The sequence below is a fragment of the Neolamprologus multifasciatus genome, chromosome 6 (assembly GCF_963576455.1).
Source record: "Neolamprologus multifasciatus chromosome 6, fNeoMul1.2, whole genome shotgun sequence".
In the NCBI taxonomy this organism is placed as follows: domain Eukaryota; kingdom Metazoa; phylum Chordata; class Actinopteri; order Cichliformes; family Cichlidae; genus Neolamprologus; species Neolamprologus multifasciatus.
The window spans coordinates 35484794-35509275 of NC_140444.1; the positions used below are offsets into that span (position 1 = coordinate 35484794).

At 40.5% G+C, this 24482-nt stretch overlaps 2 protein-coding genes across 3 annotated transcripts in view; both read right to left on the reverse strand.

Moving 5' to 3' along the window:
- Positions 1 to 8522, reverse strand: part of LOC146517522 (slit homolog 1 protein-like) — an 83291-nt gene extending 74769 nt beyond the window's left edge. Inside the window, exon 1 of the mRNA XM_085164320.1 lies at positions 7733 to 8522. Within this exon, the coding sequence (XP_085020446.1) occupies positions 7733 to 7980 (248 nt within the window). The 5' untranslated portion in view covers positions 7981 to 8522. The remainder of the gene's footprint in view (positions 1 to 7732) is intronic.
- A 4262-nt stretch (positions 8523 to 12784) lies between these two features.
- On the reverse strand, positions 12785 to 22823 carry arhgap19 (Rho GTPase activating protein 19). 2 transcript variants are annotated; one of them, XM_085163762.1, is made up of 12 exons: positions 22693 to 22823; positions 21675 to 21949; positions 21470 to 21550; positions 19586 to 19795; positions 19190 to 19416; positions 18574 to 18660; positions 18392 to 18457; positions 17829 to 18035; positions 17634 to 17741; positions 17263 to 17376; positions 16256 to 16357; positions 12785 to 14707 (listed from the first exon to the last, which is right to left on the reverse strand). In XM_085163762.1, exons 1-12 carry the CDS (start codon positions 22734 to 22736, stop codon positions 14651 to 14653), a joined length of 1578 nt encoding a protein of 525 aa, XP_085019888.1. In that variant the 5' UTR covers positions 22737 to 22823; the 3' UTR covers positions 12785 to 14650. The 2 variants fall into 2 exon arrangements, with proteins under 2 accessions (XP_085019888.1, XP_085019887.1); XM_085163761.1 differs by having other exon boundaries at positions 12785 to 14710.
- Positions 22824 to 24482: the final 1659 nt, after the last annotated feature.

Genomic DNA, 24482 nt, shown 5'->3' on the forward strand with positions numbered 1-24482 from the left:
CAAGAAGTATTCTCTTATTTTTCGGTAGTTGAATTTCATTTTTATTTTATTTTTTAAAATACGTAAGCACTAATTTACTAGAATTTGTGCCTTTGCAGTGCATTTAAGGGGGCACTGTTTAGATTTACCCAGCAGAAACTAATGGTCCACTGGAGGATTTTCAGTGGTACAAGCCTTACATTATGCTGTTAGACTGTTATTGTCGTTGAACCCAAGAAAACTTGGCCACTAAATTCATCTTTTCAGTGCAGCTGTTATGAGTTGGAATTCAGAACCCAACACATGGGGTTGCTTCTGTGTACTGCCAGGTAGCCCCCCTTTCAGACTTGATCATAAATGTTGGACAACTGGAGACACATCAGCCCACTGGCCAATCCTGTTATACATCTTTGAAGTCCGGCACCTTCAATGCGCGGATGGTGGACTGTAATGTAAATCTTCATGGACAAGCCCATGCAGTCAGAAAAAAAAGAGGTGTACCGGCATCTGCACAGACCCTCAAGTCCAGTGTCTGATTATGACATTTATATCACTCTGACACAAAAAGACTTGTGGCTGCAGATTTACAGTTGGGGTTGTTGTTTTTTATTGTTTGCTTTTTATTAATATACTGCTGCTTTGCTGTCCTCAGTTATTGCTCTTGTACATTTTGGTCCTGGTTTAAACTCGTCTGTTGATTTTGTTTTAGGTTAGCTGTGATTGAATTCCAGACCTTATTAGAGATAAACATCACGTTAAAGGAGCTAATTAAGCCAAGTGCGTTTCCAAGGATGTTGTGCCATCTCAATCATTAAAAGTATAAAAGATAAATGTAGTTCTCGTGGTGTATGAAGTCCCATTCTGAACCTCTGGAATAATTGTTTTCCTTAATGCCAAAACACATTTTTTCAAATGGATGCGATAAAGAAGAGTGGGGCTGACTGTGAAAATGCTTGCAAATAACTTATCAATCACAAGTTGTTAGCCAATGAGCATACTACAGATGATCCTTTTAAAGTGTGATATGAGCAGAATTTACAAAAGAGATGAATGAAGGACTTAAACCCAGTCGGAAAGTGTTTACAGGGGTCAATCGGTCAGAGGTCAGGCGAATCATTTCGCTACTTACATCAAACACCCAAGGTTAAGTCATACACCTCACACATCATTTGTAGCATATAACTTGGTTAGGAATAAACATAGACATAAGCAACAACTTGGGTAAAAATACAACTGCTATTATGTCTTTTAAAGCTTTGATTTCTTGGTTGCTGATGAGGCCACCTGGTTTCTCTGGACAAAATGTGTGCGTCTGACGTGAAGTACAGATCCATAACTTTGGGATAAGGATTGACTCTAAGGCAGGGGTAGGGAACTTCAGGCCTCGAGAGCCGGTGTCCTGCAGGTTTTAGATCTCACCCTGGGTCAACACACCTGACTCAAATCATTAGTTCATTACCAGCCTCTGGAGAACTTGAAAACATGTTGGGGAGGTAATTTATCCATTTAAATCAGCTGTGTTGGATCAAGGACACATCTAAAACCTGCAGGACACCGGCCCTGGAGGCCTGGAGTTCCCCACCCCTGCTCTAAAGCCTGGGTCGGTCAGGCTGGGGTGCCAAGCGGGGCTCACTGAAACAATTACTTATAAATTTGTGAACACTAGGCTATAAAATGTGATTGCTCTGTACATGAATGCAGAAAAACTTATTGCTTTTCATGACTGTTTCATGTTTTGTTGTGAGACTAGGCTGGTGCCAATGGTGTGTTACAGACCAGGATCATATTCAGCTGGCCATGTACAAACCACAGTTGTATTAGAAATGGAGAGATCCATCATGCTAAGTTTGAATTGTCAGGATCTTGATGTTGATAAGTCTAAACACACATCAAACTGGCTTAATTGTCATCAAGAGAAGCTGAAGAAAAACTGAGGTAGAAGTAGAAAATCAACTGAAACTCCAAGCATGTCCCCTCCTGCCTTTCTCACTGCAACCCAGGGTGGGCTCTTTCTTTTGTTGGTGAAATGAAAACAGAACAATCTGTACAAGATGCTACGGAGCAGGAGGTTTCACAGGTTGTTTCCAGCCAGCCCTCGAGGGCTTCATTTGGCCCAGGATCTGACCATGACCAATATTCCACCCAGAGAATCACGGATACATGAAATAAACAGTGGCAGCAAAAAGTTCTGCTGTTCGGAACAAAGTCATTTCCTGACATGAAAAGAAAACCAGGCAGCTTTTATTGATAAATTACAATCTGTCTAAAACCAACTTTGTGAAAGATTACCGAGTCAACACTAAACTGTACTGCAGATGTGAAAGGCAATTTCAGTTTTCTCTCCTCCCCTCTTCTATTATCACTCTTATGCCTTTCATCATCTCCCATCCTCGCCAATTCTTCTCCTTCACATTTTCTCTTCTTTTCCTGCCAACTTTAAAAGAAAACTCTTTCTTTCTCGTCCTGCTTTCCTTCTCACTTCTTTTGCTCCTTTCTCCTGTTAACTCTCTTTCTCCTCAGTCACACCAAGGTGAATGAGACTAATATTAAGAGTCAAGCATACATGCACAGGTCTAATGGCACTTCATTAGGGGCGCCTTTTCCACTGAGGGGCCGCAGGAAGAATGGTTAGATGAGAGATGTGGAGAGAGAAAGAGGGGCAGTGGGAAAAGCTGAGGTGGCCGTCAGTGTAAATGAAAAAGAAAGGAAAATATGAAATGGACAGTAAAACAGAACAAATACTGAAGGGGAAAATATTCCACCTGTAAGTAGTTTTATTATTAGAGTCACAATTAAGCTCTTCACCTCTTTGTAACTAAAGTAAGTAGCTATCCAGGTTAGGTTAGCTAAATCTGTATCTCTATCTGGATTTATGGTGAGAGGTAAATCTTCATTGAATTAGTGTCAGAGTCCCTCATTAGTGGCAAAACCAGTTGCCACACGTGTGTGTGTGTGTGCGCGTGCATGCACGAAACATCTCGGTTTCCTGCTCTTTGTTCACTGCGTCGGCGCTAACAGTAATCCTGCGCACACTCAATTAGCAGTCTTGCTGGCAGCTACCCGTAATGACACACACATACTTATGAAAGCAGACGTTCTGATTAACATTTCCATCAGTGATTTATGCCCAATTTATATAATGATGCCATCCAGGAAAAGAAATAAACAGCGCAGGAGTGTGCTTTTTAAATCTGCAGCGCATGACTGGCTGCCGTGCGTGGCAGGAGACTGGCTCGTTCAGTTGTTTACGTTTGACTTGTGAGCGCGCGCACACACACACGCGCACATTTATTTTTCTCTCTCCTTTAGACACAAAGACCATCAACTTGAGAGTCTGACACAGACTTTAACCTGCACTTTCTCACACTCTCTCCCACATACAAGCACACTGAGTTTAGGTTTGTTCTAAGATTTCGTGTTTCTAATTGTGTTTTGGATTCATTCGCAGTGACACAAGGAGACACTTTAAAGAGTGTAGATCATTTTTGTTTGGCTGATTAAAACAGCAGAAATGTGCATTATCTCCAATTAAGAAATGCCAGTCCTGGAACAAACGCTTTTCAGTGTTACAGACAAACTAGACACAAACTCAGTGAGGTCGCACCTTGATGTTGCCAAAGAATATAATGTGTTTAATATTACGATACATTTTCTGTCATGACTCGTGAAAATAGTAAGTTCAGTCACACGAACATCAGTTTCACGCCAACAACTAAAAGGTGGAGTGATGTCCACACTGTAAATATCCACAAGAAACATAACGAGAAATACTCAAGGTATCTGGTGTGGTGGCTTATTAGATTACTGGACCGTTGATTTTCCTAAACTCGCCACATTCTGTCCAGTCAAACAAGTTAGCCGTACTTTAAATTTAGTGTTTGTTTACTGATCATTTGATCGACACATTATTTAATATTGCATCATGTATTAAGGTATAAGGGGACATTTTAAGTGCATTAATTGCTACATTTAAGTTAATTCCCTAATAGGGAGCGACAGTTTTGACTTTTCAGTGCCACGAAGTATTTAATGGACCATCCTGACCTTTATAAGTAATCGATGCTGTTTCTCAATTTCTGTTTTTACTTCACAGTTGTGTTCTCCACTAAATCACACACAATTCCTTTAAAGACTTCACAGAGACACTTTTTACAGTGAAATTAGTAAAGAAAGAATTTTTAGACACCTTTAAAAATGAACAGCAATACAAATAAATTATCTTCTTAGTGAGATTTGTTAATTAGAGTTCAATTCAATTCAATTTTATTTATATAGCGCCAAATCACAACAAAAGTCGCCTCAAGGCGCTTCATAGATACAGAGAAAAACCCAACAATCATATGACCCCCTATGAGCAAGCACTTTGGCGACAGTGGGAAGGAAAAACTCCCTTTTAACAGGAAGAAACCTGGCAGAACCAGGCTCAGGGAGGGGTGGCCATCTGCTGCGACCGGTTGGGGTGAGAGAAGGATTAATTAGAGTTGAACTCAAGCACAACAGACGTTTTTTCATATCAGAAGAAACAGGAAAACAACTATGTTTTAACTCGTGTGGTAGCTTATTGGCTTTAATGTACATGCACCGATTCTGCTTATATGTAGCCCCCTGAGCCAGGAATCACGCTGACTAACTGTACCTAACTGACTGTTTATTTATTTTTGTCAGACAGTTAGGTTATTTTTATCATGCTTCCCTTCTTATAAGTTGATCCACTTCACTCTAAGCCCTGGTTATGAAAGCAAGAGCAGGAAAAACACAAGTTTTTTATGATTTATGATGATAATTTAATCTGGATTAAACACAAACTAAATGGATCAGCACCAGAAAACTCCAAAAACAACCTGTAAGTGTTCAGTAAAGTCCTTCACAAAAACCTCATAAGTGCAGTGTTTTGTCCAGTACCAGCGCACACGTTCCTGTACTCATCGGCATTTCTTCACACATTTTCCTCTCTATGGCTTTCACACACACTTTCCTCTTCTCAAATAACCATGCTCATCAGGGCCCAAAGGGGCATCCATTTTTCAGTGTTGCCATGACAATCCCAGCGAGGAGGGGTGTTTAGTTTGACTGGTGCAGTCACGTTGATAAATGACCCTCATATTGCTGGCTGTCGCCCAGGGATTACTGTATACACTCTCTCTCCCTCGTTTGCTCCCTCACACACACACAATCACGCCGGCTCTCTTTCCCCCAGTGGCTAGCTGTCCAGCTGATACACACACTCAGATCACTTTACATGCTAATTGGCCGACAAGACCTTTAACAAATAGCTGTCTAATGAGTCGTTCCTCTCCACTGCAGGGCAGGGTCTTCCTGAGTCTACATAACCACGTGATGGGAAGAATGCGGAATCAAGACGCAACTCAGGGGTCAAAAGGTCACATTGGCTATGTATAGAAAGCCCGATTGATTGAAATAAGACCATGATACCCATTTCAGACAGCGGCACAGGTTAAACCAACATCCATATTGATCAGATTGCATTAGTGAAGCTGAGTCAGAAGCTGTCCAGGTTATCCCACCTCCAGTAGGAGAGAAAACAATTAGGTGCCTTTGTCTGGAAGTCAAAGACTGAAAAACTAAAAATCAAAGTGTCTTTGTTTTACTCTGGTTATAGATGCCACCATGAGTATCTATCAGTTTCTGTCCAACACAAAATCTCCATGGAAAGTAAAAATCAGTGTGTTCCATATATTATCCAGAGCACCAATGTCATTTACACATTTATGTACATTAGTATGTAAATCACAACAACAGTTGCCTCAACATGCTTTACGTTTGAAGATAAAAACTCTACAGCTTCATTCATTTCCACATTACCGAGCTGGAGGCAGAATTTATATTATTATCCATTTCTGCTCATCTAAATGAACCTGTGCCGGCATTCATGGCAGTAAAATTAGGTGAAATCAGTTACTCTCACCCTGCAGAGCACCATCTAATATCTCACCATCTCACATAAATAGAAAAATGGGCAAGTGTGTCTACAGGCTCACAGTTTTTTCCAGGCCATTTCTCTTTGACCGAGAGCCCAAGCCCCCATTCCCGATCATAAAGCTATTAGCCTTAGAGGGGAAAACATCCTCCACGCTACAGTAAACCAGAGAGGACCAAGGATAATGTATCTCTCTGCTGGCACCCCTGAAAGTCATCAATTATTCATACACGGGCACTCAACAACCTGAAATAAACACATACACTCACCATATACAAACACATACATGTTCACCAGGCACTGAGACAACCAGTCAATTCATACCTTCAGAGGCGGAGAGAAACAGATTAAGTACCTCCTAATTTATTTGTCCTCACTGCGGCGGAGTTTGCGTTTGCTGATAGTGGAGCATTGCTTTGCATCCATGGGTCCACTGTTGAGGTGCATTGTGCTTATTTGCACGAATAATTGCCAAAAAAGGCAGACCACACACCTGATGTCAGAAATTAATATTTGTATCATAGAGTCATAGCAGAGGCAGTCCATCAAAGTCAAAAACAGAGAGCTCATTGGTAAAGGTGATAACATGTAGCATTCACACACCGAGACACCGAGCACAAGACGACATTAGCAAAGATATGCAGCAAGATTTTACCAGCAGTCATCATCTACTGCATTAGAAGATAAACCCTACCATCGTATTTCACAGGCTGCTGTAAAACTAGACATTTTTATAAACCTAAGAAACCAACAACTAAACCACAATCACTCGAGGAAGGTTTGTACAGCATGTAAGTATGTAAGGGTTGTTATAATTTGGTTTCATCAAAATCAGATCAGTAGGTCAGCCCTGACACTCTATTAAAGCTAAAAATACATACTTTTAATTACAGAGGCCTAAACGATAGATTTGGTCTGAAAATACAGTGCAGATTATGACCTGCAAGCGAGGAACATAGATTCAGATTTATCAAATTTCTTCCTGTGCTTGTTTTTCAGGTGCCTCGATATTGAGCGAATCTGTAAATTTTAATGTGATGTGGGCCAGCACATCATTACCACTGCCTACCGTTTGTGCACTGACTGCGTTAGACTGAGGTATGTGTGCAGCGCTCAGGAGAACTCTTTATCACTGCTTTCCTTCCACAGTGCATTTGCCCTACTGAAAGGAAACCCACTAAAAAATGAAGATATGATATTATAGTAAATAAAAAGAGAAACAGAAGAAAATGGATTAAAAACAAGTCCCGGGGAAGAGAAGAAGTTTTTTGAAGTTTCACGATACATCCTTTTTGAAAAGATGTAGATTTTTTTTTTTAAAAGTTAAACATATAACTGGAAAAATGAGATGTGGAGAAATGACGCTGCTGAGCAGCAACTGAATCCTGAAACTCAAGTGGATCAATCATGTGTGCATGTTCTCTGAGGTTAAACAGGCAACAGATGAAGAGAGACACACAAACAAGGAATAATATGCAACGCGTACTGTGAAATGCCTCAAAAGAGTGGGCTATACTGATAATTAAATCATCCACTGTAGACCCTGTTCACTCTGAAACTCCATCCTTGTTTTCTCATTTTTGCCCTTTAACAATTACACACGTGAGATTATATTCCTGCAGATACTGATATGTTGACCTATAAAGCAAACCTTTACCCAAACTCATAATTAACATAGATTTAAATAGCTCCTTGTTTATTTAAGTGAAGAGCAGCTATATGCCGTCACTTTGAAGGATTCCCCTCATCCTACCATGTGTCTACACACATTTGGTCCTCGGAGGTGCAGTAGAATATAAATGCATATGTACTCACAGCCTCTCAGTGCCTCTGGGGATGTTTTTGGGCACAGTGTGGATCCCCAGGCCATGGCAGTCCACCGTGTTGCTCAGGCAGCTGCAGGGAGTGGGGCACGCCTCTGCACCTCCGTGACCTGCCAACAGCACCGTAACACTCCACGCCAACACCACCTGCATCCAAGATTGAGGAGCCCGGCCTGTGTCCACTGCAATTGTCCCGCAGCCTCCTGACCCAGCTCCATCCCCTCTTTTTCCAGCAGGCATTCTGCTCTCCTGCGGAGCTCCCCAACACTGCAGAAACCAGCCAACAGATCCTACCCTCTTCCTTCTGCCCGGGATGACTGACCAGTACTACCTCTTTACAGAAGTGAGAACCAGCAGCAGAGTGTTTAAAGGGGCTGAGACAGCAGCATAGCCAAGTGAAGTTCAGCTCAAACTGAACGACTGCCACTTGATCCTGGAGTGGCCTTTCAGGGAAATAAAGGAGGAGGGAAAAAATACGAGTATGTCCTCTTCTTCTACTTGTCACCAGCTTTAGAGCTCCCTCCAATTGGCTTCTCTTCTTCTACTCTCTCTCTCTCTCTCTCTCTCTCTCTCTCTCATGCAGCTGTACAGTGTGCTCGCCTCTCCCCTCTACTTTTCATTGAGTCATTGTGCACTGAACAGTGAGCCACTAGGAAAAAAAAGAAAAAGAAAGGGGGTGTGGAGGGGGGGGGACTCCCTCACTCCCTCTATCTCACACACACAGAGTAATCATCCATCAAAAGCTTTTACAAATAACAGCAGCAAGACTCCTCCTATGCCCCCCCCCCCCCCCCCCAAACTCCACACATACACGCACACACCAGTACCCAGAGTGAACTCACATCTATTCAGTGGCAGCAGTAGCGGGAGCCGCCACCATCACTGAAGGTGACAGCAGCCTTTCTCTCTCTCTTGCCCTCTCCTTCTTTTTGTCTATCTCGCTCGCCCACATGCGGTCTCCTCCCTTGGGGAAAAAAAAGAGCCCGAGGCTGCACGAACATGATGAGAAAGGAGAGAGGAAGAGAGGGAAGAGTAAATTGTGATCACCACGAAGCACGAGAAAATATGACCGAAAAGGAGAAACAATAGATGTGACATAAAAGGAGAGGTTGGAAGTTGTACTGCGGATTAATTGGGATATTTTATTTTATTTATTTTGGCCACGGCTCAGTGCCAAGACTGCACACTGAGCTGCAGGAACTTGGGTTGGTTGGGGAAAGTGGGGGGGGTGAGACTGGCATAACTGGAATGCCATAAGCTGCCAGAGCTTACTCAGAAGTCTATTATGAATTCACTGGCAAGGCTTTGAAATTCAAATGGAGCCTGGCAGAGTTTTTTTTCCCCAGTCTCCACAGAAACCCTGGCTTCAGCTTTTTGTGATCACCATACTACCAAGGAAAAAAGGAGCGGGGAAAAAACACTATCAGGGATACCGTGAAGAAAAGCCACTTACAGCTGCAAATCTACAGTAAAACCAGTGACAAGGTGTTAAATCCACAAGGAAACAGTGTTTGCTCATTTATTGATTTGTTCTTCTAAGTTATGAATTATTTAGGTCTTCAGTTTAACATTAAAATAAACCCCAAATTTCTACAGCAAAAAATAAATAAAAAATGTTAAAAATGAGAAGAAGAAGAAGTTGTTAAATGTAATGTTGTGCCAATCAGCTGTATTATAAGTTAGTCTTAAATGGTTTTCAGGCACAGCATTATTGGTGCATTATAAGAAGAAAAAATCAGTTCTTTGGCTTGTATCCCTTCTTAAATGTATTCCTGATTCACAGTTTTATACAACGGTTTTGTGGAGTGTAGTCAGAGCTTCTCTCAGAGATAGATCTGGTTTGTTATTACTTTCCAGTGTGACTGCTAACACCCGGAGGGCACAGTTTACCCAGCTTTTTATTTACCACTATACATGAGTGATTATTGCTCGTGGCCTCACTTTGTCTTCTCCCGGCAGACTCAGAGTGACGGGTTAATTTAACCCGCCGCACTTCAGAAGTGATGGAAAACAAATTGGCCACAGGCAGAGCCCGGCTGCTTCCTTTGTGCAACTGAATTGAATGACTCATTTGGCCATATTCGGTAACAAAGAGAGGGAGAAAAGATGTTGACATCTCCAGGGGGTGGTCCCCCTTATTTCTAGGGTCATAATAGCTGTCTGAGGCAGGGGTGGGTGTCGAGGCAGGGAGGGAGCTTTTACTGCAGACGCGTCTGAATTGATTTCTGGAAGTAAAGAGCAGATGCTTTGGTCTCAAAGGCATCAATTCCCAAAAGCTTTAGTGTTTTTCCCTACATGTAATGCAATTTGTCAATAAAAGTTTTAATCCTGAAAACAAGGGAAGACTTAAATGTTGATGAAATTAGTGGCCATTAAATTATTTGATAAATCTGCTAAATTAGGGAACACATACTGCACAAACATTGGAAATCTAAATCAATGTGTGAATATGTGGTGGGATAAACGGTGCAGTCCCTAAAACATTCACATAAAACTCACACAGGTGAAGCAACATCAGTTATTTCATTACAACGTGATGTTCAGGTGGGTCAACAAAACTGCTCAGAAATGACAGAACAAAGGCAAATTTCCCCAAATCTATGTCTTGATGCATGCTCAGTCATCCAGCTAAGCAAATCCCAAAAGGTTGATTCTGCTCATCTGGATGTAGCGTTTTCAGTGGGAGAAACATTTCATCACTCATCCAAGTGACTTCTTCAGTCAATTCAATTCAATTTTATTTATATAGCGCCAAATCACAACAAAAGTTGCCTCAAGGCGCTTCATAGATACAGAGAAAAACCCAACAATCATATGACCCCCTATGAGCAAGCACTTTGGCGACAGTGGGAAGGAAAAACTCCCTTTTAACAGGAAGAAACCTCCGGCAGAACCAGGCTCAGGGAGGGGCGGGGCCATCTGCTGCTACCGGTTGGGGTGAGAGAAGGAAGACAGGATAAAATACATGCTGTGGAAGAGAGACAGAGATTAATAACAGATATGATTCAATGCAGAGAGGTCTGTTAATACATAGTGAGAAAGGTGACTGGAAAGGAAAAACTCAATGCATCAGTCTCACGTAAATGGTTGGGAAAACCATTCACGTGAAAAGGGAAAGACCATCTCTGAAGCGAGGAAGTGGCCTAAGGGTACATCTTTCGCCATCTTATAATGATGTGATTGCAGCCATTCTCCAACTCTCTGTGAATGGTACTCATGGCCATTGATCAGTGGTTGTTGATCAATGGTCATGACAATTTGCATATTAATGATCCAGGAACTGACCTCACAGCCCATTGTTCATTTAGTGGTCTAGCTTCAGTCATTTTGCAAATGTACTGTTTATAAGGTTGGGGAAACCTGCAGTCAGCTGAGACTGAAGAAGTCACCTGGATGAGCGACGAAACGTTTCTCCCACTGAAACCGTCCAGATGAGCAGAATCTAGTTCGACTGACCCAAAAGATACACGGCCAAAGTCCTGGTGTCAGGAAACAGGACAGGACCCCCAGCAGTCCCATATCCAAACTGTTTGGACTGCACATCAGGGACATGAACAACAGGCAGGCGGTCGTAATATTCTGACTCGTCTGTGTGCAGGACTAAAGGAGCACACTGCGCAGTTAACGAAATATATGCAAACAGGAAATAAAACTGCATTAAAACAACATCTTTTGAAAATGGCACTGAGAATTTTGTATTTCAATTTGTCGTAATCTTCAATCACAGATCTGTATGTGTAATTAATAGAAGAATTACTGCAGGGATAAGCTCGGTTAGTTTTCCATACTAAAATTTTGTTTAGTTCATCTTATGTTAATGGGCAATTTCATGGGAAATATGTGCTTACGTTTACTTATTGATAACAACAACTGATCACCGAGTACGCTGAGGGCGGGAAGTGAAATATACTAGGTAATACTGCCATGAAAAAACTGTTCATGGCAACAGTGAACAATATGTAACAAGCTAAAGTGTATTTGTATGTAGAAAAAACCTTAATTGGCTCATGAGTGCTTCTAAGACACAAGAAGCTATTATAATGTCATTAATCTGAAAACACAATTGGAGACAGACATCTGCATTATTCAACAGCACCCTTCAGTGGGCAAATACTGTCACTGCAATACTGTCACTGCATTTAAGAGTGCTGTGTGTTTGCTGCTGGGCAGCGAAGGCTTCAAATTCAGATTCATTCCAGCCTGAAACACTAATTGAAACATTAACTCAAACAAGTTTTCTGTAGAAAACAGAGGTTTTAATACAAAGTGGATAATCCACCAAGGAAACCACTGTACACACTTAGCTTATTTTACACTAAAATACAAAAACAATCAGGTTACCACAGTTTACACCACATGATACAACAATAGTCATGGATTAGTTACCGCTTGGACAACTGAGAAAACATAACCCAATAATGAATTCAGTAGGAAAAGGTAACCTGTTACCATGTGTGTGTGTTTGCCCCCACCCCATTACAAAGGAATAAGGTGCACACGAACGTCTGGAGTAAAAACTAAAGCTCCGCCCACTTTAGTAAAACCTGGATTTATCAGTGTTCCAGCTTTCTCACAGCACACACAGAACTCATCAGTGACCGTGCACCGCAAGCAAGCAGTCGACTAAATGTTTCACATGTATTATCTAACAGACACGCAACACTGAGACTTAAAACATCTATTGTGTTGTGTTTCACATATAAAACAGTTTCACATCATAAAGACGGTCTTCCAACACAGAGAGGCATATCTGAAATCAAAACAAACAAGCAAAAATTAAAAAATTCTCCCCTTAAACTGTAGAAAAGTGAAAAGGAAATTTAGTCTCTAAAGACTGTTAATTCTATAAAGCAAAGAGAAGGCAAGGTTTCAGTGTCCATCAGTGATGTTCAACAGTTCATACACTTTCATCAAACCCATTGTAACAACATCCACGGTACTTTCAAAACAAGATACAGCAGAAACAGCTTTCCAACACCATTTTTTTAAAGAAATCATGGATTTGGAGAATTGTTCAGTTAGGAAATTCAACTGCACAATTCTCTAAATTTTAAACCAGCACTTGTAATTAAAAAATCTAGTAATATAATCTGAAAATCTGGAACTGTTGTGCTCGTACTCACAATACAATGAACTGAGCAGTTAAGCTGATCTCCTTTTGTCTCGACAGATCAGAGAATAAACAATAAAAGGAACATAACAACTTGTGCACTCAAATAAAAGGCAAAGCAAATAACATTACTTATTGCCTGTGTATGTCCGATCTTTGAACACTGACCAACCCTTTTTAAGAGTTTCTAGGAAGATAGATTGCTTAAATTTTACTTTTAACTTTTGTGTGAGTTATAGTTTTATTAAGTCATGTGTGTTATGACATCACAGATTTTTAAAAATATTCTGAAGACAAACATGTTTACAGACTCGTTGGTGCTAAAATAAATAAATCATCTGTAAATCACACTTATGTGCTGGCATGTTTTAGCATTTTGTGATATTAAAATGGTAAAGAAATGAACTGTAGCTGCTTTCTTACTGTAATAAGAGTAAGTACTTTCCCAAGAGTAGGCCAAAGACACTAAACCCATTACAATAAGAACCTGACTGTAAAAGATTACTACTCATCTTAATCAGAATAACCTTAAAAAAATAATACAAACAAAGCCAAACCCTCCATCCTTTCAACTTTCCTTAAACCAACAAATCTTTGACCACCTTTATTAAAAGGCACTGTGCAAATATTTTATTTTGAAAGTTTAGTGACTGCTCAGCAGTTCCCATGTTTCCCTCCCTGCAAACTGTGGATTTGGGGTCTGTCTGCAGCAGGAGACCACCACACTGACAAGTAGGAAAACACAAGATGAAGCAAGCAGCATCTGGACTTTCAACTTAATAGAATTAGTATAGCACCTTTAAGAAAAAGAACCTGCCACAATATATATGAAGAATAAAAAATATATATTTTAGCTCCCATAAAGCATTCAGAGAATGCAGCATTTCATATTTGACCAGTGAAAGTATCCCAGTCACTGGTTCCATATATTGGGGGGAAAAATAAGGTGACGTGCTCACTGATTCTGGATCAGCAGCACAGCACAGGAAAAAAAAATAAAAAATGACCCAGTTACTGCAACCCAAGAGTTAAAATACGACGTACCAAACATGTTAATGACGTTTATAAAAACAAAGTCTAAAAACATATAAAAACAACAACATACTGTACAACATGTATACATATTCTATACAACAGACTGTAAACACAGCTATCTAGTGGTCATGTATTTTGATACAGTAGCTAGAGTGTTAAGTGATGACAGTCACAAGCAGGTCCAACAGCAAAGCCAAACCAAAGCCAGGATCCTGTTATTGATCGATACCATTCACATTCAGGGAGAGCTGGGTGATAACCCCAGAGGTTAGTGGCAAGCGACACTGTTCGAATGGTTTAAAACGTTTATGTGCAAATTTAATTATTCAGCAGATCAAACTGGATGGAGCAGACTTTTTTTTCCTGTTCAAATTGTAACACACTGCAACTGGTTATCAAGTCTGCTCATATTGCACTTGATAACCAAAATAAACAGCTAATCTGAGCTCTTTTTTTTTTTCCCACCTGAATTAGTTGAAATCAATTCAAACAACTAAACTGAAGGACCAACAGTTTTCATTGTTTAAATCTAATCTTCACTGATGGAAGCTAAAAAAGAAAAAAAAAAAAACTATCGTGCACGTTTGTAATAGTTTGTAAACAGTGCAGTAGACAAAGAGACTTTCTGACATTGATTTGGCCGTACTGACTAATTTTTTCACTGCTATGCATCAAAAATGCTCTGAAAACAAACCAACAAAATAAAAAAGCAACAATAAAGTTAATACTGCCAAAGTCCTGTCTGAGATGAGGAGGTGTGGGGCTTTACACGGAGATCTCCTGAGAAGGAGAGAAACACAGCCTGGAATCTGAGGGCGAGTCCTTCTGAGAGATGGAGGGAAGAAAAAGAGGTGGAAAGAAGGGTGGAAGGATAAAAGATGTTAATGCTGGCATTCAATCATAATACTATTTCACCTATACAACCACCAATAATACAGAGGAATCATGAAATATGCAAAAGCAGAATTATACGTTACAAAAACAAAATGTGTGCCTTTATAAATTAACAAGTATTTTCTAATAACGCAATTACCTACAAAATTATAACCATCAGTGTTTAAAATGGATGTGATTATGATTATTCATTATCTGCTTCTTGCATTATCACTGCAAGAAGCAGAGTTAGACACATCTACCTGCACTAACTGGTGTCACCCATCCACAGCAATGGACAGAGGTGAAGATCAGAGAGCAGGTAGGGTGGAGTGGGTGAACACATACGTCAAGGATGACAGAAGGAGAGCAGCAAGAGTTTACAAGAGCTGGTTTGGAGACAGTAGCACTAACAAAAATCACAGGAGGCTGAACAGGAAGTAGCAGATATTTATTGGGAGAGATCAGAATGGATTAGTAGTGAGTGTGAGAGGGACATTTCCAGCTGAGTGGTTTGGACAAAGAGAAGCGAGCTTGAAATGGTTTAGACATGTGCAAAGGACGAATAGTGCATGTATAGCGCAAAAGATGGTAAAGATAGAGCTGACAGGAAGGAGGAAAACCACAGAGAAGAGTCAAGTATGTAGTGACGGAGAACATGCAGAGGGCTGGGATAGGGTAAGATGGAGGAAGACGATCTGCTGTAGCAACTCCTAAAGGGAGCAACCAAAAGAAGAAGAGACACATCCTCTTTATCGTCTCATTTTTATAGTCACTAAAAGCCAAATTCATAAATGAAATTAAAACATGATTAATTCCACAGCCCAATTTAGTAATGGAGCCCAATATGCTTTGTTTACACTGATGGTTCCGAATTAAAAAGCTCAGTCTTTTAGGTTGGAGAAGAGTAGATGAACTAGACAAGCAGATGAAATTCCCATTTAGACGTGACAGACTCTAATGCAGCGGTCCCCAACCCCCGGGCCGGTACCGGTCCGTGAGTCGTTTGGTACCGGGCCGCAAGAGTTGAGGCTCAGGTGTGAAATGTATAGTTTTCAGGGTTTTTATCGGTTTTCAGTGTTATTTTGTTATCGTTTTTATCGTTTACTCGGTTTTCCTGGGTCTTTTCACGTGTGTTATGAATAAATCTTCTTTTTTTTGGTACCAGTACTAGTTTTATTTTGTTGTATTTATCCGCGAAACCTTAAAGGCCGGTCCGTGAAAATATTGTCAGGCATAAACCGGTCCATGACAGACCGCTGCTCTAATGCACGTAATAAATCTTCATACATAGTATTAAAGATAGGAAATGAAAACACATTTAAAGTAAAGCCTGTGCAACTTCCTACAAAAACAAACAAACAAACAAACAAACAAAAATGGAATTATTTGCAATAAACAGTTTTTCATTAGCGCCTGGAAGAAAAATAATTAATTAAAATTTGAACATTGACTTTTAAATATATATTAAGCAAAGACGGGTGGATGATGAAATACCTTGGAAACCTTCAGAGCTTTGTCTTTGTGAAAAGCAAAATCTGGGTTTTTTACTACCAGTCCTGCTTTTCCCAACACAGGACCGCTCAAAGGACTGTTCACCTACACACACACACACACACACACACACACACACACACACACACACACACACACACACACGAAACAAAAGTATCACGGTTTGACATGACAGAGTCCTGGCTTTAAATACCATTTAGCACATGATGTTATCATATTTACAAGGAAAAGTGAAATTTTGGGATCCCCCGTTTTGTGGTTCATACAAAAATGTCAGTGTTATGCCGGGCTCACACTGTGCGATTTTGTCAGTCGCGCGATTCAGCTCCTGCTCAAACTGTACGATTGACTCGCAGGGGTTAGAAGTTCATAGGTCATGATGCAGGTCTCACACTATACGACCCGATGCTCGGATGCGACCCGAGTGCTCACACTGTGCGTCCATAAAATGAAGGTTATAACAGAAATTCTGTCGCTCGCTCTCCCTCTCTGTCTTTCACTCACACAGACACACCGCCATCAACTTTGCTAAATTGCTAATGAAAAACATGATCAGGCAGCTGTGATTGAGCAGCAATGTAAATCCAACTATTTTCACGGTTGTTGTGGTCGTGATGATTTTGTGAGGCCACACCGAAAAGGCTCGGATGAGCTTTCTAAAGTTCTACAAGTGCCTCCAACGCTTGTGTCCAGATCACACGCTGCACCGCCGTGCTGCGCCGTCTTTTTCGCTGACATTTGTGTTTGCGCGTGCGCAGTGTGAGAAACTGCGGTGACACCCTCACGACCAAGCGATTGATGATCGGGAGCTGGTCGAGAGGTGTTAATCGCTTCTCGTTACCCCACGTATACTACACGATGCACGACGCACGATGAAGGCCAAAATCGGGCCGATTGCCAAAATGGTCGCACGATTCAAAAATCGGCTCAAAATGGGCCAAAAATCGCACAGTGTGAGCCCGGCATTAGAAAAACAAAAACAGACTTACTGCTTGTAAGATGTCGTTCTCTTTATCAGATTTTCGTACAGTTCTGGTGAGAGCATCAGGAGAGATGTGTCTGACTCGTCTCTCTGCTGTCAGCTGCTCGCCTCGAGCTTTGCGCTGTTACCAGAGGAGCACAGGGCAACAGTCAGAGACAGCAAAGGTTACATATGGATATGTACAACTTCATTATTAGCACTAAAAATCAACCTGTAGGCTCTTTGATTTTTCCAGTAATGCCTTTTTTAATATTTATATAATATTTACAGGTTTTCTGAACCGTCTTCCTTCTTTATGTTAATGCATATAAATTTTCATAAAAATCAAGTTTAATTCTTAAACTTCATTTCTCAAGACTTCCCAGAATCATTTATTACCTTGATGAAGCCACCAAAGGAGCGGGAACGCGGGTGTTTCTTGCTGGGAGCTGGAGGGACCTGGCCGCCCTCATTGGTACGTGTCCCAGAGTTTGTCTGTTTGACTAACTGCACACAAAAACATCACATTACATTTTATTTCAAAAGAAACTGAGCTGTCAGATTTTAGTATAGTAAGAAGACCCTTAAGCGAACCTGTCTAACAAGTTTCTTCTTCTTGGCAGAGTCTGGCATGTTGTGGTGGACGTGTCTGAAGAGCTCCTTCAAAGCCTCCTCTGTATATTGGTTAGCTGGTGACTGACACTGCTCCTGAGAGCCGGGGCCCAGAGCAGCTGCCCTCTTCAGAGGTAGTACTGTCCGCTGAGCAGGGGAGCTGCTGCTCGCCAGAAGCTCCAGATCATCCTGACAGAGCACAGGACAAGTCAGACTGTACACTTGAGGGCACACTGTTGTATTAGAGCCATTACTGCACATTAATGCAGCCATTTATTCTAAATGCTTTTTAAGGTTTCACACATAATCACACTTGGATGTATCAGGTACAATTTGGGGCCTCAATTTGACATCAAACCTGCCCTGCTAAAACCAAACCTGAGCATAACCATCTCCATACTTTTCACTGACTGTAAAAAGTAAGAGGAAGTGAAGAAAACAACTTAAAAGTTGTCTTTTAAGTTTTATTGTCTTTTCAATTAATTCATTGTTCCAAAATTCAAAAGCAGGAGAAATGCAACATAATGTGAACTTGGTTCACTAACCTTGGTCTGCAGAGCCTTGGTCCCAATGAAATGCATTCTAGCGTATTCCCGCAGGTAGACTGGGGCCTGAACAACATACAGCAGAAAGACGTGCCTCACTAAACCGGTAACATGACATTTTTAAAACCCTGATTCATTTTCAAAATGTTCAGCTGTTAAGTCACACGCTTGTCTATAATCACCCTGAAGAGTTTCTGTGAGTGTTTGATGAGAAAAGCCATGCTGCTGTTCAGTTTCTTCAGATTGTCTTTAAGGTCACCAGCTGTCATCTGGAGCAGGAGAACAGAATGAAGAAAATATAAATCTTACCAGTGTAAAAATGCAGGTCTTTTAACCTTCATAGGATATTGTCATGAAAATGTAGGCAAATGTAGAACAAAATGTATTTAACAAGCTTTTCAAATCTCCGTAATATAAGATCTGATTACATGTTACATTTTTCTAGGTTTGAATCAGCCTCAATGTATGAATTTATTATTTTCACTGATGCTGCTTTTTTAAATTGCCCAAGTTCTAACAACATATAAGCCCCTCCAATAAAGACAAAATGTGGGTTTTTTTAGTCTGTGTTACAAAACATGTGCATTCCCTTAAAATCCATCAGCATATCCCAAACATTTGATTCTATTCATGTGAACGTAACGTTTTCAGTGGGATCCATCAGGATACTCGCCATCCTCCACTGATGTAAAAACTATTTAGCTTCCAAAATGAGCAAGACACTCTTGATCTACAATTTGCAAAGTTTTTATTTCTTTTTCTGAGAATCTTTAATATGGAGTAAATTAAGACTCTTACATGTCTAGGCCAGAGGACGTGTGGAGCAAACATGAGGGCCAGGTTGAAGGAGGACATCTTGTTCTTGTCCTGCTGCTTGGCGGTGTGGTAAAGCAGGTCCAGCAGCAGTTTGAGCAGTGAGCGGTTGGCCTGAGGTAGGAGCAGGAAAAGAAGCTGCAGGGCTTCAATCTGACGCTCCTTGTTGGGCATCGTGGTCTTGTTGCCTTGTTCATCAAACAGAGTCATGTCTAGAAAAAAGGTTATTTAAAACAGACAAAATAGATTAGAGTGGCCATGAATTAAAAAACACAAATGTTTTGCCAAAAACATCACAGAATTATTAAATGAGAATTGTACCTCTGTTCTAAAGTGAGAAAATAAAGGTATAACCAAATGTGTGTTTGTTTATATTCCTACCAGCTATTTTGAGGTGAGCATGAAAGTGTCTGTGTGTCAGCAGGGGCTCCGGCAGCTCTCCCAGGAAAGTCTTCAGCAGCGTGGCCGCATCGTTGGGATGAAAGTCCCCAGACTCCAGGTTGAAATCGGCCCCACTGTTGAGGAGCTCCTTCAGGGCCTGCTGTCGAACACTGTTTCCAGGCACCCGAAACAGTCCCTCAACGTGCAGATCTAAGTGTGCAAGACCAGAATAATCGAATGTCATCATTCTGGATCAGTTTAAGGATTCACCATTCCTGGATGGCATCAAAACAAGTAACACAAGTAAATAAAAGTCAGATCAGCTACAAAAAAACTGAATTCAAATGTCTGGCACCGCAGAAGGAAAAATGATTGTCCCTCAAAACAGATCATTTTCCGAATTGTACAGAAATATTTTGGATTTAGGGCAAGTGATGTTAACCAAGAACGACTAGCTTGCAACAATGAACTGAAATCCCCAATGCAATTGCACTCCACGTGGCCAAAGATGTAGGGCTGCACGATTAATCGTTAGAAAATCGCGATCTCGATTCATACTTATGTGCGATCTCATTTCCAAATGACAACGATTTAAAAAAAAAAAAGGACGACAGCGATTGTACCGCATTTTGATCCGGGAGGTAATCTGCATGAAAACAAGCGCTCACGCTTCCTGCTCAACAAATGACAAGGGCGGAGCCTTATACCACGTGATACAGAAGCTGGCTGCTAAAATTGGCAGGGAAAAAACAACAGAGAGCACGTCAGGGATGACGAGAAAGTGACTGGAGAAAATCCGTCCCGGTCAACCACCCAAACATCAATAACGGGAACCTTATACAGCGCTTCCCTATACCTGTCGAACTCCCGCAGGCACAAAGAAATTACGGAGGCTATTACTTATCACCTGACCAAAGATATGGCTCCATCAACACTGTGCAAAACGAGGGATTTAGGAAAATGATCAACACCCTAGACAAACGCTACACAGTGCCGTCCTGCAACTATTTCTATACACGCAGTGTCGAGCAACGGTGGAGACGGAATTTCAAGCAGTACAACATTTTGTGGCAACCACAAAATGTGAGACATTTGTTGTTTTTATGTTTATTTATTGTTTTTATGTTCAGTCTCAACTGTTACGAAGTTGATGTGCAGTTAATAAGTGCAATAAATATTTATACTGGAAAAGAAAATCGTGAGAGAATCGTGATCTCAATTCTAAGCAAAAAATCGTGATTCTCATTTTATGTGTCCACTACTCACACGGAGACACAAAGGCTTCAATAAAATGGCCAATTTACTCAGACAAAACAGACGTTATCCTGTTCTGTAATTATTTTTCCGAAAATGGAAATACTTCTATGCAAAATGATCATGGTAATCGTTTTGCAGGAATTGTGCAACCCTATTTAATATGGCTGATTGGAACAGTTAATGCATATGGTGCATCCACGTATTCAATTTGAAAATATGCTGACTGTTAAAGTCTTTTAATAATCACCACATTTAGCAGGAGATTTCAAGCTTTAAAAATAAGCCAGTTTTTTCTTTGCGCTTGCACTTAGTGTGTTTTGTCAATGTATCTGAACAGTATGAAGAAGTTGTGGCAAACGTGTAGTAAGAGTTAACATATAGTACATATTAAATAAAATTTGCAGTGCTAAACTTTCAAAACTGATTATCTTGTTAGTCTGCTCTGAATCCAAAACGGTACTGCATGATTGTGACCTCAGGAGAGTTTGTCTAAAAGAGGGCACAAACTGAGGAAGCCTCTTCACAAATGAAACACGGCCAGTGTAGTTGCTTTCTACATGAGCGAAGAGGACATGGATGTATTAACAACTGCTTAAGGAATCTGCGAATATCATTTAAATCACTCACTTTTACTGAGGTAATCAATAAGCTTGTACATCTGGGCCATGCAGCTTTCTGTCAGACAGGTTCCAAACACAAGGCCCTTATCTGTGAAAGCATGAAAGAGGAGATACTAAAGATTAAAGACCTCTCAACATATATGCAACAAACTTGCATATTCTGCATGCGTTTTCAGTTTTCACCACAGTCGTAACCTAGCTGAGTGTCTGACCTTTGCGTTTAAGAAAGTTGAAAGAACGGAAAAATCCTCCATTTCCGCCTGTTGGGGTCTTGGGGCTGTCCTCTCCCAGAAGCTGTGCAAACTCTGACCCAGGAAGATCAATTAGTCTAGTAATGTTACTGAGCACCAGCTCCAGGAAAACATCTGGGTTCTCATGACGGAGTTTCTCGACAAAAAAGTCTGGGTTGAAGATGACTGGTGGTCGGCCAGCACGAGAAGCCCCGGGAGATTCCTCATGGTTGATCACCATACTGTACACTGTATTGCTGAGGAGGAGATGCGTAAGGTTAACACATGCTTGTGTGAGGAGGACACTTTACATTTAGATATAGCACTTTTATCCAAAGGGCTCTGGAATTGGTGTCTCGTTCAACTATTTGCTGATACACCCATAACAGTGAGTCACCATCCAAGCTGGCCTTAACAATTTGGGATTCACAGTTTCACCCAAGGAAATGTAAACACAAACAGCAATAAGGTGTACACAAACTGTCTTATACATCTGATCTTCAAAATTCAACATCTCACGCAAAGTTTGATAAGAACTTTAAGACAGTAAGCTACGGCAAACAAGATTACTTTGTTATTTAGCTCGTTTTACCCTCTGAAGAAGGTGAATGCACACACAGACACGCGGGACAGTGATAACGTGTATATTATAGATGTTAACCTAGATCCATTTTAGCTGATGTGAATTAGATCAGCCCAAACACATTATGTACATTCAAGCCACTCAGCTAACATTGCTAGTGCTTGATGTTGCCACTAGTATCCGACGTAGCTATACATTTAAATTGCTCCAAAACTGTAACTAATATAATGTGTGGGTGTTTTAAACTGCATTACGACGACGACAAAATGACCAAGCTTGTTGAGTGGCAGTTTATCACTCTCATTAACATAACGCGTTTTCAGCAGTTTAAAAACTCCATAGTTCAGCAATAAGCGTAAGAAATGCTAACTCCTCGTCTGTGTTAATACCAACAAAATATAAAAAATCTATTTTTACCTTCTTTTTTCTGTGTTTTCATCTGCAGCTTTACTTGTAGCCATGTTCAGTTTGAATCCTCGGCTGTTGTCTTCTGGGCACCGCCTACGTCGTCAACCATTGGTGGTTGTCGAACTCGGGGCGTGACACGATGGCCATGATTTGCATGTCTCTTACTATGATTGGTCAGTTTGAATTTAGGCGTTAATAGAGAGGAAAACGATATCAGTAAACAAACAGAGCTGAATGAACTAAATATTCAGCTCATTCAGCTAAATACATCCGCAAATTTTACACAAAATAACAGCCAGGCGTCAATTTTTTTTTTTAAATTACAGTTACTTTTGCGTTGTCAAGTATGACCTTATTGTAATAATAATAATTATTATTAATAGTAGTAGTAGTGATAGTATTAGTAGTATATATATATATATATATGATTTAAAATTGCCCATAGGTGTGAATGGATCTCTGCCACGACAGACTGGCAACCTGGTGTACCCAGCCTCTTGTCCTATTGCAGCTGGTATAGGCTCCAGCCTACAGATTGTGGAATTGGGTTCTCATTTTTTCCAGATGATTGGGCACCATGGAGAAGAAGAGAAATTTAGTTTGTTGTGAAGAAGTTATGTCGAGCAGTTACAAAAGTTGAAAAGTGATCATATAAATGGGGGTTTAAATTTTCAACTGATAAGACTAAAATAATGTTTTTTACGAGGAACAGAGCTGGTAATATCAACCTCAAATTAAGTGGACAAGAGTTGGAAAGAGAACAACCTAAATTTATTGTATTTTGGTTTAATGAAAGGGTGACATGAGCTGTAAATATTTAAAAAATAATAATAATACACACGTGCATATTAAACATAATGAGGAAGTGACAGAAATTCTTTGAAAACCATTTACATTGGATTATTCAGGGCAGTATTATATCAGTGCTCCATATAATTCAGCAGCAGGTACAAGTCTTCATAAATTCAACAATATCCATTATCAGTCTCTAAGACGCTCCATAAGTGCATTTAAACAACCCCGGCAGCAACTTTACAGGAAGTGATGAAAAGAAAGAAAAGAAACGCCACTTCCATGGCTACAGGTGTATCAAATAAAGCACCTGCAGACTGCTTCTACAAACATTTGTGAAAGAATGGGTTGTTCTCAGGAGATCAGAGAATTTGAGCGTGGCATCGTGATATGGTTGCCAGCTGTGCAACAAGTTCAGTCATGAAATTTCCTCGCTACTAAACATTCAACTGTTAGTGGCCAAAGGGATCACCAATTTTCTGCAGAGTGAATCACTACAGACCGCCAAACTTCATGTGGCTTTCAGATTAGCTCAAGAACAGCACGTAGAGAGCTTCACAGAATGGGTTTCCATGGCCAAGCAGCATCCAAGCCTTAAATGCAATGCAAAGCACCGCATGTAGTCCCTTCTATATCGGGTGTTCTGTATAATGTTTGATCATGATTATACATTTTTATTTATTTTTTTATTTTTTTTCTACAGTAAAAAAGTAACCTTGTATTTCATATATTTCTTACACAGAACATGCAAATAAAGATTTGAAAATATTTTGTAGCTGTTGTTGAAGAGCTGCATCAGAGGTTTGCTGTGACAGAGCTGCTGCTGAACAACAAACTAGTTGTTAAGTTATGAAGTTAATTTCCTTCTCATAAAAAGTCTTTATGACACAGCAACATGACTGTTTAGTTTTGTTGCATTAATGCTTTGTGCACTTTGCAATGCAATTACTTCTCTGCTTTTCTGTGCTTCGAGACATCAGTTCTGATGAGTGTGTGTTTAATGTCCG

Bases quoted from the DNA above. Each gene is read 5' to 3' on its own strand.
- arhgap19 (XM_085163761.1), bottom strand. From the start codon at position 22,736: ATGGCTACAAGTAAAGCTGCAGATGAAAACACAGAAAAAAGAAG. The intron at 21,950-22,692 runs GTAAAAATAGAT...TCTCCTCCTCAG, and splicing joins GAAAACACAGAAAAAAGAAG to CAATACAGTGTACAGTATGG. The intron at 17,742-17,828 runs GTTCGCTTAAGG...TTTTGTGTGCAG, and splicing joins AGAAGAAACTTGTTAGACAG to TTAGTCAAACAGACAAACTC.